This window comes from Manis javanica, chromosome 5, assembly GCF_040802235.1.
Source record: "Manis javanica isolate MJ-LG chromosome 5, MJ_LKY, whole genome shotgun sequence".
Lineage (NCBI taxonomy): Eukaryota > Metazoa > Chordata > Mammalia > Pholidota > Manidae > Manis > Manis javanica.
Window position 1 is genome coordinate 41,041,575 of NC_133160.1, and position 24,744 is coordinate 41,066,318.

The 24,744-nt window shown below is 37.4% G+C and overlaps 1 protein-coding gene across 3 annotated transcripts in view; it reads left to right on the forward strand.

The window, feature by feature from the left end:
• The window catches only part of MACROD2 (mono-ADP ribosylhydrolase 2), a 1,939,939-nt gene extending 1,925,526 nt beyond the window's left edge, over positions 1 to 14,413 (forward strand). Inside the window, exons 17-18 of one of the 3 annotated variants that reach the window (XM_037022462.2) lie at positions 5,585 to 5,653; positions 10,554 to 14,413. In XM_037022462.2, coding sequence (XP_036878357.2) covers positions 5,585 to 5,646 — 62 coding nt within the window. In that variant the 3' untranslated portion in view covers positions 5,647 to 5,653; positions 10,554 to 14,413. The remainder of the gene's footprint in view (positions 1 to 5,584; positions 5,654 to 10,553) is intronic. The other 2 variants (XM_037022461.2, XM_037022460.2) reach the window with 2 other exon arrangements.
• The last annotated feature ends 10,331 nt before the right edge of the window (positions 14,414 to 24,744 follow it).

Below are 24,744 nucleotides of genomic sequence, written 5' to 3' on the forward strand. Positions count from 1 at the left end.
TTGTGCTAGTACAAGTTGTGTTGATTATTGTGGCTTTGTAGTAGGGCTTGAAGTTGGGAAGCGAGATCCCCCTGCTTTATTCTTCCTCCTCAGGATTGCTTTGGCTATTTGGGGTCTTTTGTGGCTGCATATGAATTTTGAAACTATTTGTTCCAGTTCATTTAAGAATGCTGTCAGTATTTTGATAGGGATTGCACTGAATCTGCAGATTGCTTTAGGCAGGATGGCCATTTTGACAATATTAATTCTTCCTACCCAAGAGCGTGGGATGAATTTCCATTTATTAGTGTCCTCCTTAATTTCTCTTAGGAGTGTCTTGTAGTTTTCAGGATGTAGGTCTTTCACTTCCTTGGTTAGGTTTATTCCTAGGTATTTTATTCTTTTTCATGCAATTGTGAATGGAATTGTTTCCCTGATTTCTCTTTCTGCTAGTTCATTGTTAGTGTATAGGAATGCAACAGATTTCTGTGTATTTATTTTGTATTCTTCAACTTTGCTGAATTCAAATATTAGTGCTCATGTTTTGGAGTGGATTCTTTAGGGTTTTTTATGTACAATATCATTTCATCTGCAAACAGTGACAGTTTGACTTCTTCCTTACCAATCTGGATGCCCTCTGTTTCTTTTTGTTGCCTGATTGCTGTGGCTAAGATATCCAGTACTATGTTGAATAAAAGCAGGGAGAATGGAAATCTTTCTCTTGTTCCAGATCTTACAGGAAAAGCTTTCAGCTTCTCACTGTTAAGTACAGTGTTGACTGTGTGTTTGTCACATATAGCCTTTATTATGTTGAGGTACTTGCCCTCTATACCCATTTTGTTGAGAGTTTTTATCATGAATCGATGTTGAATTTTGTTGAATGCTTTTTCAACATCTATGGAAATGATCATGTGGTTTTTGTCCTTCTTTTTGTTGATGTGGTAGACGATGTTGATGGATTTTAGAATGTTGTACCATCCTTGCATCCCTGGGACGAATACCATTTGATCATGGTGTATGATCCTCTTGATGTATTTTTGAATTCAGTTTGCTAGTATTTTGTTGCATATTTTTGCATCTATGTTCCTCAGGAATATTGGTCTGTAGTTTTCTTTTTTTTGTGGTGTCTTTGCCTGGTTTTGGTATTAGAGTGATTGCTGGCATCATAGAATGAGTTTGGAAGTATTCCCTCCTCTTCTACTTTTTGGAAAACTTTAAGGAGAATGGGTATTATGTCTTCTCTAAATGTCTGATAAAATTCAGCATTGAATCCAGCTAGTCTAGGAGTTTTGTTCTTGGGTAGTTTTTGATTACCAATTCAATTTCCTTGCTGGTAATTGGTCTGTTTAGATTTTCTGTTTCTTCCTTGCTCAGTCTTGTAAGGTTGTATTTTTCTAGGAAGTTGTCCATTTGTTCTAGGTTTTCCAGCTTGTTAGCATATATATTCTCATAGTATTCTGTAATAATTATTTGTATTTCTGTGGAGACCATTGTGATTTTTTCTTTCTCATTTCTGATTCTGTTCATGTGTGTATATTCTCTTTTTCTCTTAATAAGTCTGGCTAGGGGTTTATCTGTTTTGTTTATTTTCTCAAAGAACCAGTTCTTGGTTTCATTAATTTTTTCTATTGTTTTATTCTTCTCAATTTTATGTATTTCTTCTCTGATCTTTATTATGTCCCTCCTTCTGCTGACTTTGGGCCTAATTTGTTCTTCTTTTGCCAGTTTCAATAATTGTTACTTTAGACTTTTCTTTAGGGATTGTTCTTCCTTCTTTAAATAGGCTTGGATTCTATATTCTTTCCTCTTAGAACTGCCTTCACTGCGTTCCACAGAAGTTGGGGCATTGTGCTGTTGTTTTCAGTTAACTTGATATATTGCTTAATCTCTGTTTTAATTTGGTCATTGATCCATTGACTATTTAAGAGCATGTTGTTAAGCCTCCATGTGTTTGTCAGCCTTTTTGTTTTCTTTGTACAATTTATTTGTAGCTTTACACCTTTGTGATCTGAAAAGTTGGTTGGTACAATTTCAATCTTTTTAATTTACTGAGGCTCTTTTTTGTGACCTAGTATGTGGTCTATTCTGGAAAACATTCCATGTGCACTTGAGAAGAATATGTATCCTACTGCTTTTGAGTATAGAGCTCTGTAGATGTCTATTAGGTCCATCTGTTCTAGTGTGTTGTTCAGTGCCTCTGTGTCCTTACTTATTTTCTGTCTGGTGGATCTGCCCTTTGGAGTAAGTGTTGTGTTGAAGTCTCCTAAAATGAATGCATTGCATTCTATTTCCTCCTTTAATTCTGTTAGTATTTGTTTTACATATGTAGGTGCTCCTGTGTTGGGCACATAGATATTTAGAATAGTTATATCCTCTTGTTGGACTGACCCCTTTATCATTATGTAATATCCTTCTTTGTCTCTTGGTACTTTCTTTGTTTTGAAGTCTCTTCTGTCTGATACAATACTGCAACACCTACTTTTTTCTCCCTATTGTTTGCATGAAATATCTTTTTCCATCCTTTCAGTTTTAGTCTGTGTTTGTCTTTGGTTTTGAAGTGAGTCTCTTGTAGGCAGTATATAGATGGGTCTTGCTTTTTTATCCATTCTATTACTCTATGCCTTTTCATTGGTGCTTTCATTCCATTTACATTTATGGTGATTATTGATAGGTATGTACCTACTGCCATTGCAGGCTTTGGATTCGTGGTTACCAAAGGTTCAAGGGTAGCTTCTTTACTGTCTAACCATCTAACTTAATGCACTTTTTATGCTATTATAAACACAGTCTGATAATCTTTATTTCTCTCCCTTCTTTTTCTTCCTCCTTCACTCTTTATATGTTTGGTGTTTTATTCTGTACTCTTTGTGTTTCCCTTGACTGATTTTTTGGATAGCTGATTTTATTTTTTGCTTTTTGTTGGTATTTGGTTGGTCTACTTTCTTTGCTGTGGTTTTATTTTCTCTGGTCGTATCTATGTAGCCTTAGGAGCACCTCCATCTAGAGCAGTCCCTTTAAAATACAATGTAGAGATGGTTTGTGGGAGGCAAATTCCCTCAACTCTTGCTTATTTGGGAATAGTTTAATCCCTCCTTCAAATTTAAATGATAATCTTGCTGGATACAGTATTCTTGGTTTGAGACCCTTCTGTTTCATTGCATTAAATACATCATGCCACTCCCTTCTTGCCTGTAAGGCTTCTGCTGAGATGTCTGATGATAGCCTGATGGGTTTTCCTTTGTAGGTGATCTTTTTTCTCTCTCTGGCTGCTTTTAACACTCTGTCCTTGTCTTTGATCTTTGCCATTTTAATTATTATATGTCTTGATGTTGTCCTCCTTAGGTCCCTTGTGTGGGCTTCCATGGTTTGAGAGACTATTTCCTTCCCCAGATTGGGGAAGTCCTCAGCAATTATTTCTTCAAAGACATTTTCTATCTCTTTTTCTCTCTCTACTTCTTCTGGTACCCCTAGAATGTGAATATTGTTCCATTTGGATTGGTCATACAGTTCTCTTAATATTCTTTCATTCCTGGAGATCCTTTTATCTCTCTCATCCTCAACCTCTCTGTATTCCTGTTCTTTGATTTCTATTCCATTAACAGTCCCTTCCACCTCTTTCAGTCTGGTCTTAAATCCTTCCATTGTTTGTTTCATTTCTGTTATCTCCCCTCAGAATTCATCCCTTTGCTCTTGGATATTTCTCTGTAGCTCCATCATCATGCTTATGACTTTTATTTTGAATTCTTTTTCAGGAAGATTGGTGATTTCAGTCTCACCAGTTCCTCTCTCTGGTGTATAAACATGGTTCTTAACTAGTTCTTTACAAAACATGTTCTGAAGAATGCAAGGCTCATACAATGTTCACTGAATAAAAAGAAAATAAATGTGGCAATTATTACGTTTTAGTCCTCACTTAGAAATCCACCATGTACAATAAAGGCTCTCAGAAGTATTAGCTGTGAAGAAACTTATTAACATGGTTTAACATGGCTTTTCCCAAACTTATGTGATCCTGGAATGTTTTTTACACTATCATTTATTAATAAGTTTTGCAACTAGTACCCCCCAGGTTGGCAGAAGAAAGAAAAAAGGAATGCTCTCCTACTTTTTATTATGCACATTCCCACACTGAGATGGGTAAACTTACAATGACTTTGTAGCCCAGGATGGAAGGCACACACATTATTCTCTTTACATTGGTAGAGTTGCTTCATCTAGGCAGTTGATACCTGGGGCTTAGAACAAACTCACACATCACTAGAAACCAGCACAATTTGCAAGTGGAACAAAGAGAACTGCTTTTAAAACTTTCCTCCTTAAGAAGGAGATGGGTGGGGGGGTTGTATGCCATACAATGTCATTCCTTCTGTCAAGCTCATTTGGAGTGGGAAAGCCAGCATCTGCCAATATTTTACTTTAATCAAGTTTTCATGTTGAAGATAAAGATTTAGATTGTTGATTTTGTGCAAATAAAAGAAGACTACCCAAATGAGAACAAACAGAGGCTATCTATTCAGAGTTTACCATAGCAAGGTGTCATTCATTATCACTTGTGTGTGGCCAACTCAAAGGCAGGCAGGTAAGTGGGAAACCTTTATATTAACAAAAGGGAAGACTTCAAGCATTCTCTGACTTGAAGCTGGACTTGGGCTAACTAGAAGTGGGTGATAGGTTTGAAAACATATTCGGCTTTCCCTGGCTGGTTCTGCATTGAAAGCCCATGGGGCAAAATTGAACAAGGCCGACATTGCAGACCAAGACTGGATCATTCTGAGCTGAGTGCTGCAGAGCTTTTGGTTTGGACACCCACACCACTGGCTGCAGTGGCTTTAAATCAGAGTTCTGTGTTGTATATGGTCTGGTCTTTGTCTATTTGCATATTCAGTCTCTCTATTTATAATATGGGCTTTAATGCTTTACAAATATCAATCTAATTAAACCTACTGACCCTTGAAAATTTCCAGAGTTACTGCTATGCCTGCTCTGGGCTACTTCTGAACAGTGGCATTATTTATTCTATTTTTATGCAAATCCTCACATAGAATAATACACACAAAATAAAAGCACATCTTTTATCATTGCTGCATGATCTGGTTAGATGCTTTGCTTTTCTATTTCATAATGTCCACTCTCCTGCACCCATTGGCAAGTTTACAGGGTCTTTTTCAAATTACAGGATTGAAAACATAGCAAACCAAACAAGCCTACTGACATTGCCATTTTATAGGAGCAGCTTAACTCCCTGCATATCAATTATCTGTTTTGCTTTGTTTTCTCTTTATTTCTGTAGATATCTATTAAGGTATTTGAAATGACCTAAGGATGGTAACAAATATACACAAAATGTCAACCCATGAATCTGGTGTGAAATGACAACTCAGCTTCTACAGTTCAGTAAAGAGTCAATTCTGCCCTTACCCCCCATCCCACCTCCCCCAATACAAGTCTGTTTATGTATCAAGAATTGTCCCTAAATCTTGAAAGACTGAAAAGAGGTATGAGATAGGAAATGAGTAAGGTATTAACTTACAGGCCATTTTAATGCATTCAAGAGATTTGGGTTTAATAAATATTTAACCTGTTTTGTTTTCCTTTCCTGTTACAGTTGAAATGAATAGTCAGGTTGACATTGTAAATGACCCAACAGAGATTCAGCAAGAAGATTAACTAATAGGTAAGTTGCCCCTGTAGTGGGATCTCCAATTGATTAAACTAGCTGTAGGAACTGTTTGTAAAAGGTATACTGGATTTCATTCAGCTCCACCAAGTCCCACAGCATGGCTCAGGCTAAACTTTAAAAATCTTTATACCAAAAAAACACAGCATAAGGAAGAAGGATTGCCCCTAGAAGCTAACCATTTTTAGGGGTAAAAGATAAGCCACAGCATATCCTTGTCATGCAGTACCCTGATTTTCTGAGCTTTGACACAAAGCAATTTTCCATCCATCTCACCCCCTGGTCCCCTGGGGTAATCAAATTATTTCACCAACCCCAAGGTGATTCTGAAGCATTGCTTTTCCAGAAGCTACCTACTGAGTTGTTTAGTATATCTGTTCTAAATCTTTGCCCTGGAGAATTGTGGACAGGCACCTGAGTGTGTTCAGGCAGAAAGAAGGCTGACTCATGTCCTCTCCTCACTACCTGTGGACCTGTGTATCTGCACTGAGGTTTGTTGAGTTAAGTGAGCCTCAAGGAACGACAGAGGAAAATACGAAATCTGGGCTAGATTGTGTTTAGGAGATTTTTTGGAACAACATTCTAATTCTCTCAGCAGAGGCTGAAGTATATCTAGAATGATGAGGGGTCTGTAACCCTTTTCCATATCTTGATGGCTGGTGAGCAAAATTAGAGGGAAAGAGTCAAGCTCATTATTCTGATTCCCAGCTTAAAATACTAACTGTGTGGAATAAATTGTGAGTCATCCAGAATAAGACACAAATGTGTTGACACTGCGGATTCCCAGCACCTCGCTGTCTGCGCTCCCTTCATCTTCTTGGCAGGCCCCTACGCTCTCTCCCTGGCCATGTTGCACCAAACCCTTGAGCTCCAGCATATGTCAGAGTAAAGTTCAAGAACAGGTGAAAGTAGGCAACTGCCTTTCCATCATGGTCATGAACATCATGTAAAACTAAATATAACAGCACTTCTGTAATATATGTATAGCATAGAACTGCCAAAAAATATACTCTTACAAACATGGTCTTATGAACATTTCTTTTTTCTAACCTTGTTCCTGTATTTAAAATGATCCTGCTAAGCTGCAGAAATGAAATGGTTGAGGAGTTTCCATTAAAAATTAATGAAGTGAAACTGATCCTGAACAATTTCAATGCAGGGTCCCTAGTGTTGCCTTACCTTTTGCCCTTTCGTTGCCAACAAACTACAGACTTGTTGAGGTATTTTCTTACAGACACTGTTATTTTACTCTGCAATTAATACCTAGATATAGTACTAGGGTAAATGTTTACCTTGGTTAATGTCAAAATATTTTCCTTGACCATAAACATGACTTTATACCTTTACCCAAATGAAAAGTTGTCAAAAATTGAAGTTCAAAATTAAGGATACTCAATTCCAGGAAGGAGAAATGACTTGCATGGGATCATTTGTCAGATCAACAGAAGTTCAAATGCTCCCAGCATGAAATGCTTTGATGACACCATCCTGCTTCCTAAATAATAGTGAGTTTCTGATCACAGGGATCACAGAGAACAGTATGACTGGAGGAAATTCACAGATTCCCACAGAAATATTTACACAGCTGGGTTTGTAGAGGTCATCTGATCAACAGGGAGAAGAAAGCTTTAATTCTATGCATCACACCTTCAAGGAAATTAAGTACAGCTAAATGGAATTAGAATCACAGAGTCCAAAGGCATAATGCAAGAATATTTAGTGTTATGTAATTTATAATTATAAAAAAGAGTATTATAAGACAATAGGAGAATGATTCAAGAAATCAATAGAACACTCTGTCAATGTAAAACTAATTTTTCAACAAGTGTTTGAGGGCATATAAGGATGAGTATGGAATCTGAACCTTTGGAATTAGAGAAATGTTTGCATTCTTAGAATGCTTGCTCTTGGAATCCAGCCATCATGTAAGAAACTCAAACTCTGCTATAGAATAAGGAAGGCCACACAGAGAGAGATTCTAGAAACTGAGAGGCCATTTTGGACATTTTGGCCCCAGTGGAGACAACCTGGAGCAGATGAACTGCCCAGCTAGGTGCAGGGTAGATTACACAACTATGAGAAATAATGAATCACAATGTCTTTAGCCACTAAAGTTTGGGGTGGTTTGTTATGTAGCAATTGGTAACTGAAAAGGTAGAATAATTCAGTACCGCTCCTAATAAAAGTGTTCAGAAATGAGAGATTAAACTATAACAAAAAGTATTTTTAAAAATCATAGCTCAACTGACATGAAATCAAAGATGCAAAAGATGGAGAGGAATTTGAGAACCAAAGCAATAATCTGGTGACCTAAAGATGCAGCAGCCCCAAAGGCTATGGGTTTGGTTTTTGATGAAGAGACAGAATCTATGGCTAGAGACTTGCATCCCAGTGTCCACCTGGGCCCTCAGTCAATAAAAGTAAGGAGTTGGAACAGATACCTCTATATAAATAAATCTGGGACCCCCAGCTCAAGAAACTAACAAGGAGACTTGTATCTGCCCAGGGTGCTGCATGAGGAAAGAAAAAGACTCCATATATAGAAAACACAAATGACCATGAATTTGAAACACAAATTTATTTTACCTGAAGTCATACAATAATGCAAAAACAGAAATTAATGTAAAAGTTTATTATAAATCCATGTTATCCCATTTATAGGTATCAAACAGAAATGTAAAACTATTATTGGAATCCTTACAGTTAGTAAAAGTTTTCTGAAGAGTTCACCATTTCAAGACTTACAGAACACACAAGGAAATTATCCACCATGAATGAGAACCAGTGGGTAAAATTATAGTATGATTAGTACTATGAGAACTTGTGAGAGTAGAAAATTTTGAAGATTTTATAAAATAAATACATTTAAATGACAAAAAGATAAAAAGCAGATACAACTTTATATGAAAAATTAACAACCTTTTGGAAGAAGCAAATGAGTATATAGTGATATAAATGACACATGGGGGATAGAAGGAGAATAATCAAAATGTTCTAAAAAGAAATAGTAGATAGTATTTGAAAGATAATGACTCAGGATTGACCAAAATTGATAAAAGTCATGAATTTCAAGTTAAGAAGAAGTCACAAGAAGGACATATGTAAACTAAATTTACAGCTAAGTGCTACAAAACACCAAAGACAAAGAGAAAACAATTAAAACAATTAGAGAGAAAGAACATTTAACCTACAAAGAAATAACAGCTACACAGACAGCAGGCTTCTCAACATCAAGAATTTAGGTCAGAAGATAATGTAATAATTCTGACTCTTCACAACGTGAATAAAAGTAATGGTCAATATAGTTATATACTAATTTCACTGACTTTTAAGAAAATGGTATCTGCCACTTTTGTAAAAAAGAGAAGTTTGCTATCTAAATACCCTTTTTTTAAAAGCTACTGGAAGATGCATAAAAGTAAGTAGGAAATTGAACCCAGAGGACGGAGTTGGCTACAGGAAGCAATTGTAAGCCAAGAAAAATGGTAAACACAAAGAAAAATCAAACTATATATTGACTATACATTTAAATGGTAATTAATTGTAGCCATTTAAAAAGTAGGTAAACAAAATTACTATTTATACACATTTTTATAATATACAAAGTAATACTACAAACTTTCCATTATGCATATGTTTTGTTAAGTTTACAAGTACAGAAGTATAAAAACATACAAGTTGTTGATTCACACTGATATTAGGATTTAGTAATCTCTGGGAAGGAAGAGTAATTTGTTGGTGAGTTTATCTATAAATACCTCAATCTATATGTACTGTTTTATTTTTTAAAGTAAAATAAAATCACAAAGAATTGTGAACATATTAACACCCTGATTCTAGAAAGTGGTAAGTTCTATGTATGTAATACTGCAGTCTGTAATTTTCTTCATGTTTGTAATTTTCACTATTAAAATTAAAATTATGATTGTATATATACATACAAAAGGTATAGAAAAATGCTACAAGCAAACACCCCATAATATTAACTAGAGAAGTTATTATGCAGGATCCTTCTTCTCTTGTATTCTGTTAGATATTTTAAATATTGTCTACAATAAGCATGATATTTCATTTATATACAGACTTTAAAGAGTTTAAAGTGTTTAAAGAGTTTAAAGGACACAGAGTAGAAAGTTAGCTCAGAGATCATCTGCTCCAATTTTTCCTTGTACTGATGCAGTAATTTATGGTGATAGAAATCAGATCAATTGTAGGTTCCAGCAAGAGTGGAGTTAATAATTGGGAAGGGAATTTTCTGGGACATCAGGCATGTTTTGTATCTTCACAGTGGTGTGGCTTAAATGTATGCATTGTTCAAAACAGATTCAAGTATACTTAAGGCTTACATTTCCTCATCTGGGGATTATATCTTCATCTTTTTCATCTAAAAACAGAGTGCAGGCTCTTCTAAGGCATGGTACCTTCTCAGGGTTCTCTCATGAGTGGAGAACACAGCAGATACTTAATAAGCTAAGATCTCAAAGTGGTGGGATAACCATCAGTGTCTTTTGCAAATCAGCATTATATAAATTGCAATTAGTATTTACATGTTGAGCCCTGGCAACTGGAGTGGATGAATGGGCTCAGGGAGGACACATCAATTCAAGATTAGGTTTTCCAAAGAATGCTTTGAAAAGTTGGGTTAATTGTCCCCATCAACCAAAGCAAGGTTTCCATGTGGCACACATTTATAAACAGTGATTTGTATGCTCTTTAAAGACACTCTGTGCCAGCAATTAAGTTTATATATCCCAAGCCCTGATAGTCAAAGAGGATATTCCTAGGCTTACTTGACAGTGAAGAACATTAAAACATTTAAATCTTTTTAAGATATCCCTTGCTAAACCTATGAAGGCACCTGATCTTTAATCTAACAAATGGTTTTCCTTGTCTTCAGCAGGGGCACAAGATGAAGCAAAGGAACACAGAATTGGCAGCAAATGACAGTCCTCCGTGTCACAGGCCTCGCCCAGCCCTAGGGGGTGGAAGACAGCCCCCTGTGCTGTGGAGTAGAGGGTGGGGGGTAGGCAAGTCCCACAGAAGGCCAGTGAATCCTTTGCTTTAATTTCTCCAGTTGCATTTTGTTCTGTTTACCTGCAAAAAAAGAAAGAAAGGAAAAAAAAAGAAGTTTCTTTTAATTTGGGGAGGGGACCCCCGTCAATGCATCTCTCAGACGCTATCCCAGTAACTTCTGTCTTTTTTCTCACAACTTGGCCCCAGGGTCACAGTGACATATGCCCCATTCACATGCGTATCCTGGCCCCTGTCTGCTTTCTCAGTTATTTCACAAAGCTGGTCGATACCAGTGGTATCTTCAAAGGAAATGGAAGATGACTGGTAAACCTCAGGCTAAATTTCAGGAGTCATCAAGCCCAGAACCTGTACACTCCACAGACAAAGGAGGCGGGATAGAAAAATGGAAAAACCCTTGGAAATCACTTGGCTAGTGGTCAGGACGTTGAATGGAACATGATATTTGATTTAGGGATTCTCAAGGTACAGTTTTGTTTTCCACACAGTTTGTGAGGGGCATGGAAGCAGAATTTAAGCCAGGGCAGAGCTCAAAGGCATAGCAAGGAAGCGCTCACCTGGTTCCTGAGGTCTTTACTGTGCACTTCAGCATGGAGCTCACCAGTGACGTGGGACTCTGCAACACAACTGTACGGGGTGGAATTTTTCTAGGTGTTTCAGTTAAGAGAGGAGGCTGTTGCATTCAGGATCCAAACATATGCCTATGAATATTAACAGTTCCACTTGAAATCTCTCTATTTATGCTTTTCATAAAAGAACATCCTATCTTTACCCGAGGTTTGATGACCCACAGAGCAGATTCTCATTTGAAATTAGAGGCAATTAGAGATCTTGCTTGCAATTCTAGCTTCCTAGTTTGCTTTTAAATGGCTTCCCGGTTTATTTCCTGCCAAGTCGGTGACTAATTTGATAGCTGGTCCCCTCTCCCAGCAAACCATTGATTATGGTCTTAAAGCAGTGAAAATACCGGTGGTGCAGTGGGCCCATGGGGTGAAAGGCCCAGGAGAAAGTCAGAAGTCATCACAGAGCCAACACAATGACCATCAGTAGGCAGATGCCTGCTTCCCACAGCCTCCCTGGGTTCTCAGGCCAGTCTTTTTTTTTTTTTCTGTGGAAATTGATATCATTTTTTGCACATCTTCTTAAATCCATCTTTCTTATAAAGGATTTAGAACTGTAAGTTATATATTTTTTATTAGTAGAATAAGAAAAAGGAATGGGACAAACTGAGTATTCTGAAAACAAAAGGATATTCTGCTTTCTAAATATTTCATGGAGTTCTTAAGTTTTATTCTTTCCTTCATGGAAAATACATTTTCTTATCCTCCTATGAACTTTGTTTTGGCTTTCGGAATTTGTTGCCCCTGTGGATGGCTTATTTGGTATATTGAAATAATTAGCAAGTTGTACTTCTAAATATGCAATGTATTTTAACATCCTGAACTTTTTTCTCTTTAAAGCTGATCACCAACCTAGCAGCCATGATATTTATTTGACCTTGTGATTTTGGAACATGGCCACTTCTTCTTCTGTCATATGGAAACTTACTTATCCTCTACTGCCCTGAGACATTACTTTATAGAAAACAAGGAAAAGTCTCATTTTAAATAATCCAAGAAATTATGCCATACAAATACAGATAGTTTCTCTATTTTGTGTCATTTCTTATAACTTAATTGAAAGTCACCATCATTCTTGTGAAGCACTTGATAAGCACGACTTGCCTGGAGCACATTTTCTGTGACTCCCAAATGTTAGCGCCACTCGTGCCCAGTAATGAGTACAGTTGTAAACAACATGAGGGAGACAAAGGGGATGGAGATTTTTTTAATGGACAAAGATGAAAGAGATCTAATGGGCCTGCTAGGAACAGTAGGAATTTGAAATTATTTCAGTCCTGGTGTTTTCTTTATCATCAGTGAGAGCCATGTTATCCCTTTATTTTAAATGCGGGTGGGGTAGGAACGGGAGGAGGGAGGTCTCTGCCTGAAACTGCAGAAAGAGAAAGCAAGCTTCGTATCCAAAGCGAATGAGGAGTAAATATCATCAGCCCTACTCCTGAATTTAATTTTGTGATTAGATTGTGTTTTTATTTTTGCCTCATTATGCCTTTTGGTCGCTATTTGGCTATGAGATTTTATGCTTTAAAACAAATACCGAAGTTAATTCCCATTTCAATAGTAAAATGTTAAAAAATGTAATGATTGGCCAGATCAAAGACACCTCAACACAGGAAACGTTTATCTAGCCAGTGATGTCATTGCACAGGCTGTACAATGGAAAATTTAAAAGGCTGGTTGATTATCCTGAACATGAATTCTGGATGTCAATTTCCATCCACCTTTAGCCAGGCTGTGTGGCATGAGGGGTTACAGGAGGGAGGGGGGAAAATACTCCCAAATTAGTCTTTTTTTGCAAGCAGAAGGTCAAAGTAGGCTTTCAACATGATGCAGGTGTCCACTGCTTTTTGGAAGTCCATGTTATGCCACTTTGCTTTTCCAAAAGACCTTCATTAGTACCTGTTTTTGTTACCTGAAAGAAATCGGAAGAGGATTTTTGCTTTTATGGAAGAAGGTGACAAGCAAAACCAGCATTCAGCATTTGTTTTGCAGTGAGCTGTCATAGAAGTGGGGAGCTCCCCAAACAGTGAGAGTGACCCCACCAAGTTCCTTTCCCAGGAACCACACTCCATGTTTGAGCATCAAGCCATCATGGCTTTGAAGTGTGTCTGTGAGCATCTGCGCTTCTCTTGATTTATTTTTTGCATTGGTTAGCAAGATATGTTCTAAGGTATCAGAAGAGCTTAAGAGAGGCTATTTTTGGGGTGTAGGAATGCTCAAAAAATTTTCCACTTAAATTAATGGTAATTGCTTCTTTGCTTCATGCCCTTTCAGCTTATGAAAGATTTCATAGGAACGCTGTGCTTTTGGATAGCAGAGGAAACCTGTAGCTCTAATTTAAAAGGTACTCCTAGGAGAGACTGGGGGCTTTTCCTCTAGCTGGTAACTATGCAGATGATGGACAAGCCTTCTTTCATAAAAGCATACAAAGGAGGCATCCAAAACACTGTCTGTGATAGTGGGTCACATATTAGTCACCACAGCTAATTGTAAATCTTTCTATGAGACACTGAAAAGCCTCTTTGTGAATTAATACAGTTCTGCTCAATGCACTTGATTTGAAGTGACATTTTTCTGTTTGTGGTGCATGTCAGCTTTGCTTTGAAAAATAACCACTAGCAGAATATGTTCCCTATATTTTCTTGGGGAATCGGGTTTTTATCATATGACTCATTAAGGATTTGCCTTACCCTGACATTTGTGATATAAAGGAAAACCAGAAAAAAAAAGTAATTTTCTTGATCAAGATACATTTCTACTTAATGCAAATAAATGTAGTCTGTTGCTTGCAAGGGGAAAAAATTGTCTCCTGATATCTGGTATAAAATGCTAAATAGAATAATATGTGCCTCTTTTGTTAAACCAGCATTTAATTGCTGGGCTGCTTCTAAATCTGTTTGTTTCTTTTCATCTGTGCCATACACTAAGAAACTTAAACAACTGTTGCCTTCATACTATATTTGTTAGATCAGAATACAAATAAAATTTGTTTGACAGGATAAGGTAGAATTATCTGTGTTCTGTGAAATTTGTTCCTTAGCCATGAGCAATTAATAACCCAAAGTGTTCATTTACTACCATATATTTAGTTGCAATATGTGTATTTAAAATTATTTTTACATGTCAACTTAAATTTACCAATAGTCTTCCCTTACTAAGACTAGTCAATGGTTTGACCATGTTTTCCAAGATTAAACTATAGTGTAGTTTGTACGGAGACAGATCCCAATGTATACTTTTTCTCTGAAAACTAGGTAGCTAATTATTCTAGCAACAGCCTTTAAGGTGCAAGATAAAAGTTGTTGAGATGAAACCAATGGTTCCATGAACATTGGTTCATCCTTTGGGACCCATCATCCATTGCTGGAATTCATTCTGCGCATCTTTATGAGCCAGTCACTGTGCTGGCTGTGTGATCACCATGGCAATGATCCTCAGTCTATTGTTGATGGAATTATGGTTGAATTACACAATTGTTAAGAGTTTGGCAGTAGGTCAAAATCACTATGGGAAAAAAATCACTATGGGAAAAACTCAGTGGTCTTTTGAAAATGGTAATCTATATTACCTCAAATTTAATTCCCTCCGTCTTCTATAGAAGAGGTGCCATCAGGTTTACTGTGCTAGAAGACAATGAAAAAAGCAGTCAATTTCTTTATCCAACAATGCCAAAGACTTAATAGTTAAAGGAGAATAGAGTTTTTTAAACTGTCATACCAGAAGAGCCTTCTTTTAGTAATAAACAAGGTTTGATGAGAAAAAAATCATAGGCAAGACAGTCTTATGCTACAATGGGCAACCTCAACACAAATACTTCAGACTGACAGTAAAGATAATTTGGTATGATTCTACCATTACCAGCTGTAGTTTTTTACATACATCAAACTTTGTTTCTGCCTGACTTTCATATGTTTTTCCCTCAACACTTCTGCCCCTTTGCCTTGTATCAATCAAAGGTGTCGCTAAATGTTGCTTAACTTTACAGGTGGTTTTCAGAACTAAAGAGATAACAATACCTATTTATTTTGTTCTTGTCAGGATGTGGGGTTTTGAGAAACAAAGTGCCTCCATTTCTTGGTTTGGAAAATGGAAATACTAATACATTCAGGACTTCTCTTACAAATTTATACATGGATAAAGTGCTAAGATACTATACTTTCCCATTTGGAAAAAGCACTTGGTAAATTACTAGTGTTAGATTCTGCTATTTGATACTGTAGGCAAATGGCCTTTTCTTGAGCTAAAGACTACTAAAAAAGTAAATGATCATTGCAATTGAGTAGTAACTATGAATCCTTTCTGCCAAAATTTGAATTAAATTTTAATTTAAATTGTACCCCTAAATTAAGGACCTATGAGAAAAAAAATTTGTTTTATAAAATCTAGAGAAGTGGAAGATTTGAGTTTCTTAAAACATGTACACACAAAATACTGATACAGCATACATCTTTTTAGGTAATCGTTTCTCTGGTAATAACCAGAGAGGATCTATGAATAAAGAAGAAAGAAGGTGCAACTCTTATCTCCTGAAAAGATATAGACTTACAAGGAGAAAATCATACCTATACCTCCCTCCCCTGATGGTGCAGTATCCTTCCTTGCCCCACTGAAGTTGGAGTTGATGTAATTTGCTTTGTCTGATGATATGTGGACAGAAATGGCACATCACTTCAGGCAGAACCTTGAAGACATGCTTTTTCCCTCTCTACCACGATGACCAGCAACATCCCAGACAGGCTCGGTCAGCACAGAACCCAGAGCGAAGGCCTGGAGCTGAGTTCCAGGCAGCCCCATGGAGAAGGTGACATGAGCGAGATACAAACCAGTATTTTGAGATTTGGGTACCATTTGTTACCCCAGTATAACCTACTCTATACTAAGCACTGAAATAAAAAGTCCAAGTATCTGCATGGTCGGTCTCTCCAACTTCATCTCGTGTGCCTCTCAACTGGGCTCACAATGCTGCTGGCACACTGACCTTCTGTCTATTCTTAGAACAGGACAAATATTCTTTCCACACTCAAGAACCTGAAAACTCTGACTGCCCATTCTCACTCGGCTGATACCTTGTCATCCCTGAAATCTCACCTTCCCCAACTACCCCATTTCAAGTAGATTCCCCCCCATCCACAACTTGTGTTTGTCTACCTAATGCCATATTTGCTACTCTAGAACACTTAGAATAATTTGTCATTGTTTACATAGAATGGATAAATATTCATATCTAAATTCAGATGTGCAAAAGATTACAGCTTGTTTTCCCCAATAATTGAGCTTGTCTTTTTTCCAAGCCTCTGCCTAACTAGTTAAAAGAAATGTCGGAGTTTGATCTGTCAATTAAAGGTATCTCACTTTTTTCCAGTTTGAAATGCTAATTTGGGGATAAAGATTAGGTTAGATTCAATGTTTAAATTCCTCACTGAAGCTGTTTCTTGCCACTTAAATTTTTGTGCCCCCTCCCTCAAATAATAGCCATATTTTCTAATCATAATACAAATAGAACTAATAATTAACAAATAAATTTAAGTGTTAAAATAAGTCAGTACAATATTTAAAAAGTTACTCTCAAATATTTTGTCAAGGAGGGTATCAAGAATAAAATGATAAACTATTTAGAAAATAAAAAAAATAAGAACATGTAACTACAAAAATGTGAGATAAAGCCAAAGCTATATTTAAAGGGAAATTTAGTCTTAAATGACTTAATTTGGAAAGAATTACATGGAAAAAAAGAAGACTTTTAAAAAAGTGTTCGAATTTAGATTTAAGAAAAATAACACCCAAAGAAAATAAGAACTAAAAAATACATATGTATAATGAGTTAAGAAAAATTTTAAAACAATAAAATGTCAAAATTAATCTATTGGTTCTTTGAAAATCTTTAAGTCTTCAGCAACTATTGCAAATAATTTTAAAAGGATAGCAACATAGAAATTTTAAGTGCAATTAAATTAATTTGTATGCATACTTACATAACCAATAGCAGTCAAAGAAATTAGAGATACTTTTGAAATAAAAATTACCAAAATTGATACAACATGAAGAACAGCCACATAAAATAAATTCATGGCAGAACTGAGAAGATATTGAAAAGTGTCTGAAAGTAATTATGTGTGTCTATTAAGTCTATTTTTTATCTGTCTATCAAAATTATATGCACAAATAGCTGAAAACCTAGGAATGATCACAGGTAATATTTTCAATTTGTTTTTATTTCATAGCATCTTCATAATTGAATCCTACAGTACACTGCTTTTTCACTTGATAGTATCACAAGATTTTCTTGTCAATCAAAGATTTTCCTAAGTCACTTAAAAATATTTCATCATACGGCTCAAATTTACACTTTCCTATTCTGTGACACTTTGGTGATTTGATGGTTTTCCCTATTTTAAATAAGACTACAGTGAACACTTTGGGTCACAAATTTTTGTCTTCATCAGGGCATATTTCCAGAAAAAGACTACTAGAGTTCATGAACACTTGATGATTTTTCACCTAATTTGCAAAGCCATACTGCTAGCAATCAGAAAATGAGGAAGTCCATTTTGTAGAATCCTCACTGACTTTGAGGGTCCTATAAATATTGACACTAAAAGGTGTCAGTGTGAATAATGGTTTGTCATTATTATTTTAACTAGCATTTCTTCATTTACTAATGAATTTGAGCAGATTTGTGTCAGCTATTTGTATTTCCTGATTGGGAAATTAATCTGCTCATGTTATTTGGTTATCTGCCAATTGGGGTTTTGATTTCTTCATTGATCTTTATGAACTGTTGATATTTGAGAGTATTATCTTTCATATTTCCTGCATATAATTTTCTTCTTTTGTTTTATAATTTTGAGGCATTATTTTCTAACACATGGACTTCTTATGTTCCTACACAAATTTCTCTTTCCCTTTGTACTGGCTTGTATTACTTTTGTGGATGACATTCATTATTTTTGCTAGTTAAGCATCCATTCCTGCTTCTTCAGGCAATGATGTTTTGCCTAGTAGAAAACTCCTTTTATGCATTTTCTGGAGATGACTTTTCAACCCCTTCCACCAGAGGGGACAGACATAGAATCCAGGCTGGCCAGTCACATAACTTTATCTCTCAGTCCTCAGTGATTGGTTTAGAGAGGCCATGTGACCAAAGCTGAACCAATCAATGTCTTCCCTAAGTCTCTTATGTGATTTCTGGGAAAGAGAAACTCACAGATCACAGTGAGCATGTAAACCTGGAGATTCTGGCAGCTTTTTTTTCTGACTCAGTTATGTGAGCCAATAAATGCCCTTTTTCAGCAAGTTTGAGTTAGGTGTCTGGCTCTTGTAGTTGAATAGATCTCCAGTTCTCTCAGATTAAAGAATAAGCTTAATATGTCCTGAGGATCCCATGTGATGTCACACACACACTCTCCATTACTTCTGCGAGCTCATATCTTCCTATTCTTCACCATGGGCTTCACTACTCCAGCCATGCCGGCCTCCTCAATATGTCAGGCATGTTTCATGACTTAAGGCTTTATGCAAGCTTTTCTGGAATTCTCTTCTTCCTCAGAGTACATATACTCTGCTCACCTCTGTAGAGTCTGTTCAGAGATTTCCCTGTGAGGTTTATTTATCATGACCAGCTCTCTAATGCTGCAAAGAACACCCAGCTCTGCTCCTCCTCACAGGCTCTGTATCTTCTCACTTTCTGTGTCACTTGGCACTTGCTAATATACTATATAATTTACTTAGTCATTAAATTCATTTTACAGAAAGTTATGAAACACTCCCTTGCTCTATGATGAAAAGATAAGCAGAGATTTTGTCTGTTTTGTTCACTAAAGAGTCCTCAGCATCAGCACAGTACCTGGTGCTTATTAGGTGCTCATTAAATATTTATTGAATGAATGGAGGTATTCTGTTCAATACTTTGTTTTGGGAAACAGTTGGCAAATTCCCTTTCATAAGAGAGCTGACCACCTGACTGTTCTTTTTCTCTCTTTCTTCCTTCTTCCCTCCCTCCCTTCCTCTCACTCTTTCTTTCTTTCTTGGAAAAAAATCTAAAGGAGTGGTAAAATGAAACTGGCTATTAAGCCAGTGAATAGGAAGTTCTCCACCCTGTTACAGAATAGAGTATCAGAACAATGGGATAACTAATAATATTTGCAAAATTATTGTTGAGAACTCCCTCTGGTTCATAAATTATGCCTACTTCCTATTGAATGCAAATAAAAAGGAGTGTGGGAAATCTGTTCATTGATCCTTCTTCAAACAGGCCAGGATTTGTTTTTGATGTTACCATCAACCTTCTTTTAATCCAAAAATAGGTGATGATAGGGGATGTTTTGGCAGGACTGGCTACGCTACTCTGGGAAAGCCATACCATCTCAATAATCTAACATAGTGAAGGTTGACTTTTCTTGCATCCCAGCCCTTTGAGAGTTGAGCAGCTTTCTTATAGGTGTGCCCTCGCTTCTTCCTGGGTCGTGTCACCTTTGGCACGTTTTCTCTGAGGTCACCGTGGAACAACAAAAGAGGATGGAGATTATTATGGGACAAGAAAAGGAGAGATTGCGCAACTGGTGCTCACATTTCATGGCCACAAGTCAGTCACTTGGCCCTATTCTAACTTCTGCAAAGTGTAGGTTTGCCAAGTACCCGCCAAGAAAATGAAATGTGTTTGATGATTACCTAGCATTACTTCTGCCTTACAGAATAACTTCCTCCTTTGAACATAGCTGTGTACTGACAACAAGCCCTCTATTTCCACTCCTTGAGACTAAATGAGCCATACTAGCTTGAGAAAGTGTCTAGACACCTGAGATGGACAAAATAATACTGTACTGGGCAGAGGGCTTACCAATGAGGTGGAAAAACTATGAATATTGTTCTGCATTGTCTTGGATAGAAAGTTAAGAAAATAGTAGAGTAAGCCTTTAGAACTCTATCACTTGTCCTGTAACTGTCATTTCCATTTGCTCCTGAGACCTGGTCCAAAGGAGGTATATATGTCCGATTTTTCTAGATCCTAAAATGTACAGCTTTTGAATTTCAAAAATCTTTTCCTGTCTAGAGATAGGGAATTGTTCCAGATTATTATATTTCCTGTATTTTTTTCCTTTGTATGTGTGTTTCCATTTCTACATCTTCCTCTTTAATGTGCCTTGAATTTATTTTGGTATTTGGTATTTGATGGACAGTAACTTGATTGAGTAGCTTTAAAAATATTCCCAGCATCAATTATTAAATAATCAGATCCCATTGTCTTGAATTTCTTCCATTCACATGCACTTATTTTACACTATTCAAAGGTCTAGCTTCTTGACTACATCTTTCTTTGGTTTCTCTACCTCTCTGTTTTCATTAATATACTTTTATAATACATGCTGATGTCTATTAAGGCATATTTGATGTCCATACCCTTCTTCTTTTTCAAATGTTCTTGGCTATTACTAATTGTTTGGTGTTCCAGATGAACCTTAAAATAGCACTGTCACATTTCCCTCCTATAGGGAGTCCTCATGTTTCAATTCTTCCTCTCTCAAAATCCCCAGAAAAAATGGATGAGCCAGTCCATTTCATCAGCTCATGCTTAGTTCAGACAGTAATGGGAGAGGACATCTGTTATAAATGCAGCTTCCTGAACTGCTCCAGAGAAAAAGAAACTCCTGCTCATCCCTGTTCTCTTGACAAGGCTGGACTGTTATCTGAATAACAATCAGTTCCCAAATATTCTGTTCTGAAGCCTTTTCCTGCCTGTCTCGGCATCCAGTCCTTCAATCTCTTCCGAGTCATTTGGTTCTGCATGGTGAGTCAGAGGCAGTAACTAGGTAAATATCACTGTGCCTTGAGTAATCATCATTCATGTTGCAAACAAGTGCTGAAGGGCTCAATGGAGCTGGTCCACAGGACTTTATCTACGGAGTCCAAAGACGCAGGAGCACAGCCTTCAGTTACCAAATGTTCCTACTGCCACTGCCTGAGTTTGAGTTTCTTTCCTGAAGCAAACTGAAATGCAGTCTCCTGGCTTTTGGTTCCATGTCACCTGATGCCAGGTGCTCACATCATCTGGCTCAGCCAAGACTCACTAGCCTAGTTTGACAAAGACTTTCACAATCTTATCAGAGATGCTGGGTTCTCTTTAAAGGATCTGGGCCAGCCAGGAAAAAAAATAGTTTTGTTGGCAAACAGGAAGTAAAATATATATGGAAAGAGAATATACAGCTAATGTTAAATAACATTATTCATTGTTCAATTCACATTATATATGTTAGCTCATTTAATCCTGACAATGATGAGGTAAGTACCATTATTATCCCCACTTGAAGGTCAAACTGAGGCACCAAGAGGCTAAGTGTTTTTCTCAAGGCCCTACAGCTAGTGCACAGTATGGCTGTGATTTGAACATGGGAAGTCAGGAGCTAGAGGTTACCAGCCTAACCGGTTCCCTAGGGATTCTCAAAGTTGACAGGTATCAGGATCACCTGGAGATTTGATAAAGCAGAGTTCTAGACACAGAGTTTTTCATTCATGAGCTCACGAGTGGGAACCCAGGATTTTGCCTTTCTATTAACTCCCAGGTGCCACAGTCCTCCAGACCACACTGCAAAAAACGCTACAGTTCACTGCGCAGAAATGAGTGCAGGTGTGCGCCTGTGAAGATGAGAAAGAATAAACAGACATGGATAACAATTAAGCCAGGCAGCTAATTCTCAGTTCCTAAAAATCAGAATGTCTGTATTCCAGTTACAAAAACAACCCAAATTCGGCATTGCTGGCAAGGTTCCACCTTCCTATTTGTGTTTGGTTATAGGAAGCTATCCAAATATTGGAGAGTATTAAGAATGCTAGTTAGCATATCAAAACACCTGGGTTGCAATCTCAGTCCTGTCATTTATCAGCCAACGTAAGCTTTCTGAGCCTCAGTTGTCACATATCTGTAAAGAATTATGGTAATTATTTACCACTTGGGATTTTAATAAAGGCAAATTTTAGACAAGCATACACATGCACATGAACACACACACACACATATTTCCTGGCACATAGAAGTAAGGGTGGTTATTTATTTAATAAGAAGAGACTATCTGGTTTCCTTCCTTCCTCTCAGACATCAGCAGAGGGATTTAACTCTAAGAAGCCACTGCAGTAAGATTTGCCAGGGTCACATGGGGCACCCAAACTTCCTTTATAATGTGTAACTGTGGCAAGAATAAAAAAGAAAGTATGGGTATTTTGTAATCTGTTCCCACCCGACCCCTGTCAAAAAGAGGCAATTTTGGCTGACTTATCTCAGGAGCCATCTTTCCTTGTGCAGAATAAACAGGTGAACTGGAAAAATGGAAGGTGCTAGAAAGGGAGAGGCTAGCTGTGCAATGGAAGGCTGGGCAACTGGTCAAGGGGAATAAATAGATCTTGAAATAATTTTGCTCAATGTTATAAATGGGATCTCTTCTAAGTCAATAACCAAACTGTTTTTAAAGTTCTTTATCTAATTATTATTCCATGCATTTATTCAACAAATATTTATTTAGCTCCTGCTATGTATCAGCCATGACTCTAGGTTTTGGAGACACAGGGGTGAACAAAGCAGGCACAGATCCCCTCCATATGGAACAGGGGAGGGATGTATGAAGACTATGCGGGAAAGTGGGGGAAACCAGAGGGTAAAGACCTGAAGGAAACGAGGTCACTAACTATGGGCCATTGACAGAAGGGCATCTGGGAGAGGGAACAGCAAGTGCAAAGACCCGGAAGCTGGCCAAGCCTCTGAGGACCAGCAGTATGGGTAGGGGTTGGCAGGGAGGAGATGGAGTTGGAGAAAAGGCCAGGTCCTATCACAGAAGGCAAATGGGTGAACATGCATAGAGTATTAAGCAGAGGAGGGACAGGATCCAACTTTGACAGTGAATCACTGTCAATCTGCCTTGAGGGAGTTGGGCTGATACCAAATGAAGTCTCTGATTTGGGACCTGGATATAGAAGAGGAAAGAGGAAAACAAGAGAAGAACAGAGGTCTAGGAGAAATATCTGGATAGAGACCAAACCAAAGGTGGAGCCACCTCTGCTGGCCCTTGCTGTCTTTTTCAGTCCTCATAAGAACCAGTTTACTAAGCATGATGACCCTGTCCCCAGCCACCATGGATCAGGGCCTCAATCTTAGCTGCACATTAGAATCATCTAGGGAGTTTTTTCACCACGCCCTACTCAACACCAAATGAAGGGACATTCTACAGAATAACTGGCCAGACTCTTCCCAGGTATAAAAACAGAGAAACTATCCCAGATTAAAGGAGACTAAGAAGATACAACTAAATGCATTGTGAGATCATGGAAAAGGACACTCGTGGGACATAGCAAAATTTGAGTAAGGAATATAGAGTCCTCATTGCATGCATCAGTGTTAATTTCCTGATTTTGATCATGGTACTGCAGTTATCTACAGTGTGAACATTTGGGAAAGCTGGACGAAGGCTACATAGTCATTGTTTTTAACTTCTTGCATCATTTTTGACAGTCTAAATTATTTCAAAATAAGATGTGAAAAAAAAATACTATTTCCCAGTGCCTATCCTAGACCCATAAATCAACATCTTGGGGACTCATACCTGTATATAGTTGCTTTTTAAAGCTCTCTAGATGATCCTAAAATACAATCAGGTTTAGAAAATCACCACTTTGGGTCTTAGGTCTTTAGGGTGCTTTGCCTTAATGTTTTCTTCTGTCCAAGGGGCAAAAAAAAGGCCCCTTTCTTCTGAAGTTGTGCCAGCTGCCCCTAGAGCATCTGTTTGCTGTGCTCGGCCCAATAAAGAACCTCTTCTGGGTAGATTCAGAGATGAAGTTGAAATAAGGGGATGTGACCATGCCATCAAGAAAGAAGCACACTTTGAGACTCGGAAAGATGTTTCTCTAAAACAAACTGAGTCTTTTCCCTGGAAGTAGCTGTGGTTCCAAAACCCCTCCCTGCCCCGTAAAAAAGGAAAAAGGCCAGGTGGTATCTTAAGATTCCCTCCAGCCTAGGACAAGTATTAACCTCCGCTATCAGCTTTGGGGATGTTTCTTTTTTTAAGCAATTTTATTTTATTTCTACATGTTAGGATGTGCCCTTTCCTTTGGAAATTGACAAGCACTAAATACCAATCTCTCCCAGCAAACACAGCATAAGAAAATGAGACTTAAACTGCACTGATTAATAAGGAGCAACAAATGCTGACCATGGGCTGGAGGATGCAAGAGGAAACATAAAAGAAAGGTAGAAATGTGCCCAGAAAAGCAAAGGTAAAAATCAGGGAAGGTTAAGCAGCATAAAAAGATCTCAAGATTCAGATTCAGTTTTAGTGCTTGCAAAAACAAGGCTCTTGGCTATTTGCATATAAATGTGCTGGGAGGGGGTTGAGGGGTGGGAAACCACAGTACTCCACATGCATTCTAACTTTCTGCTCAAAATCTGTTCCCAAAACA